Source organism: Tupaia chinensis, unplaced genomic scaffold, assembly GCF_000334495.1.
Source record: "Tupaia chinensis unplaced genomic scaffold, TupChi_1.0 Scaffold000561_1, whole genome shotgun sequence".
Lineage (NCBI taxonomy): Eukaryota > Metazoa > Chordata > Mammalia > Scandentia > Tupaiidae > Tupaia > Tupaia belangeri.
Window position 1 is genome coordinate 3,414,723 of NW_006160074.1, and position 3,005 is coordinate 3,417,727.

Sequence of the window (3,005 nt, forward strand, 5' to 3'; positions counted from 1 at the left end):
CTTTGCAACATTCACAACAACTAAAAGAAAAAAAAAAAAAGAGTTAACTCCTTCTTAGTCGGTGCTTCTCTACACAGTTTTGCCTGAAATTTTTACCCAGTGGCAATGTGAGTTGAACAAGCATCACCATGGTGATTGAAAGAGGCATTTCTGGGCATGTAGTTCTTCCGACTGACTGAAGGTGGCAGTAGAGTCAGGTCCGGTTTACATGATCTGAGTGTTAGGGAAGACGGTGGACGTTTCTGGCTTACACCAATCATGTTAGCTTTAAATCCAAGGTGAAAATAGAAAAAGTAAAGGCTGATTCTTCAGCCTCCCCACCTCCAACCCCGATTTATTTTCTTTTCTTGCTTAGTCAAATAATTTTAATCAAGTTAGTGATATGCAATAAAAGTGTATTTACAAGGGTCAGCAGGTGGTGCCATGGTTAAGGCTCTGGACTCCCACATGGCCAATCACAGTTCGAGTCTCGGACCTAGTGGCCTGCTTTCTCACTTTCGCTTTCTCTCTCTCTCTCTCTGGTCAAATTTTTAAAAATAATACTAAATAAAATAATTATTTTTAAAAAGTATAGTTACATGAAAAGCCCCATATCTTACATGTTTAAACTATTTCCCATTTATTTTACTTCAAATGTGTCAAAGGTGGGACCCACTCCTGAACCTTGTCTTCCTAGTGGTAGGACAAGGTACATATTGTTCTGAAGTAAATTCACTGAATTTATGGTCCGTCCAGATGCATTTATGAGCAGTAGGTGGTTTTGTTGGAGGAACATAAGTCCTAAAGTGAAGTCATCCATGACATTCAGGAGGCACCTTACTTCCATCCACATCCTAGGATGTGTGTGTGTGTGTGTGTGTGTGTGTGTGTGTGTGTGTTTTCAAAGAGATTTTTTTCCCTGGGACCAGCAGTTGGTGTAATGGCTATGTTGCTGGACTCCCATGTAATCAACTGCTGTTCAAGTCCCGGATCCAGTGGCTTAAACTCATGCCGGGCATGTGTGCATGTGTGCCCAAGATCTTGAGAAGAGAATGGAGGAGAAGGGATTGCAGCGTGGCCATCCCCCCTGGGGGTTGATTTCTCACTTTTTGTGTCTCTGTCTCTCTCTGTCTTTCTGGTGAGTGCATGTGCCCTATAGTGAACACCTCTCCAAAAAAATAAAAAGAGATTTTTCCCATGGGGCATGTGTGCTCACCAGAGAGACAGAGAGACGGAAAGCAAGAAATCACCTCCCAGGGGGGATGGCCACACCACAATCCCTTCTCTTCCATTCTCCTCTTGGAATTTTGAGCACACATACACACACACCTGATGTGTTTCAAGCCGCCTATTCCAGGATTCGAACCACAGTCTACTATGTGGGAGTCCAACAATATAACCATTACGCCAACTGCTGGTCCCTCCAGAATATGTTTTTTCCATTCATTTCAGTAGTATATATGACAGCCAAAAATTGCTTGTTATCTTTATAGTATTTGTTTCCATATTTATCTCCTCCCACTAATGTACCAACCTTCACATCATTTGCCCTGAAAAAAATTTTTAGGTAGCCATGGAGGCCTCCATTGTCATGGACCTGCTGCACTCCCCACTTCAGGGCCATCTTGCTCAAACCCCCATTTCTTTTTCTTCCTTTCTTGTCTTTTTTTTTTTTCTTTTTCTTTTTTCTTTTAGGTTTTTGCCATAGGGTGCATTCACTTGCCAGACACGAGAGAGACAAAGAGAGAGAAAGTGAGAAATCACTCCCAGAGGGGATGGCCATGCCACAATCTGTTCTCCTCTACGATCCTCGTGGATTTTGGGCATGCATGCACTGGGTGTGAGCTTCAAGCCACCAGATCCAGGACTTGAACCATGGTTAGTCATGTGGGAATCCAGCCGCCTAAACCACCACGCCATCTGCTGGCTCCCAAACCCCTATTTCTAGTGTAGTCTTGGTTGATCCAGGGTTTCAGTATATGAGGGGGACTAGGAAAAGTTCTTGGAAAAATGGAAACAAAAAAACAAACAAAAAAAAACCATGAGTTTATTTTGGTGCAAAAAAAAAAAAAAGATGTATATACTTTTTTCATAATATGCATTTTCCATGAGGTTTTGAAAACCCCCTTAATATGTTGCCTGTGAAGACTTACCTTTAAACCTGTTGAGAAAGACCCTGTGATCCTGGAGACCACATTTTTTTCCAAGTGAAAACTAGAGACATGTGGTATAATGAATCCATTTGCCTCAAAAAAAAAAATCCAGGACAGGCGGTCCCCATACTTTCAATGTCAGGGGATTAAGAATTTATAAACAGTTTCCACTCTGTATGCAAAGGACAGGTTCCTTTGCAGAGGCATGATTTGTGTTGTTTTTCTGGGATGCAGAGGAAGGAGGAGGCTGGCTGTCCCTGTCTGACTCAGGCTCAAGAGGCTGTTTTCTATGTGAATCCCAAGTCCTTCTTCATGGTTGAGCACAGAGCCATCTGAGCTGTCCTGAGTCACTGGGAATATCAATGGATAGAAACGAACTTTGTGCATCGTCCCTGCCTGGGTCACCCCCTAGGGTGAGTTAAGTCTTGGCTGTCAGAAACCGCTCCTGTGCCAGGAGTCCTAAGCCATATTTATTTTTACCAGGCCTCTCAGACTTTCTTGTTTGGAGTGAGAGATCCTGAAAACCATGCCAGAATGGGCTGTTTGTCTCCCTTTTATTGTCCTCTGGGACATGCCCCCTGAAAAGTTGTAGGGGACTGCCAATTTCAGAGGGGTCTCAGAGGCGTTGGTTTCCTCAGAAACACCCCCCCTTTCCTTCATCCTTCTAGGACAGTGCAGGCAGCCGAATTTCCAAGATCAGAATATGGCTTTGAATTAAGCCATCACTAGTGGCCCTGTCAGAGAACACGCAGGGGGCATTACAGAAACAAGGCAGACACGACCACTCTTTTTATCTGACCAGGTTGTAGAATTCTCTGATAACCTAGGCATCACCCAAAGACCTGAATTTCTAAATATGATTCTTCTAAAAGA

The 3,005-nt window shown here is 43.3% G+C and overlaps 1 protein-coding gene and 1 pseudogene across 1 annotated transcript in view; both read right to left on the reverse strand.

The window, feature by feature from the left end:
* LRP4 (LDL receptor related protein 4) overlaps positions 1-260 on the reverse strand; it is a 72,102-nt gene extending 71,842 nt beyond the window's left edge. Inside the window, exon 1 of the mRNA XM_027775436.1 lies at positions 252-260. Within this exon, the coding sequence (XP_027631237.1) occupies positions 252-260 (9 nt within the window). The remainder of the gene's footprint in view (positions 1-251) is intronic.
* Positions 261-624: 364 nt separating this feature from the next.
* On the reverse strand, positions 625-1,603 carry LOC114009546 (NADH dehydrogenase [ubiquinone] 1 alpha subcomplex subunit 12 pseudogene; annotated as a pseudogene).
* Between the last annotated feature and the right edge of the window lie 1,402 nt (positions 1,604-3,005).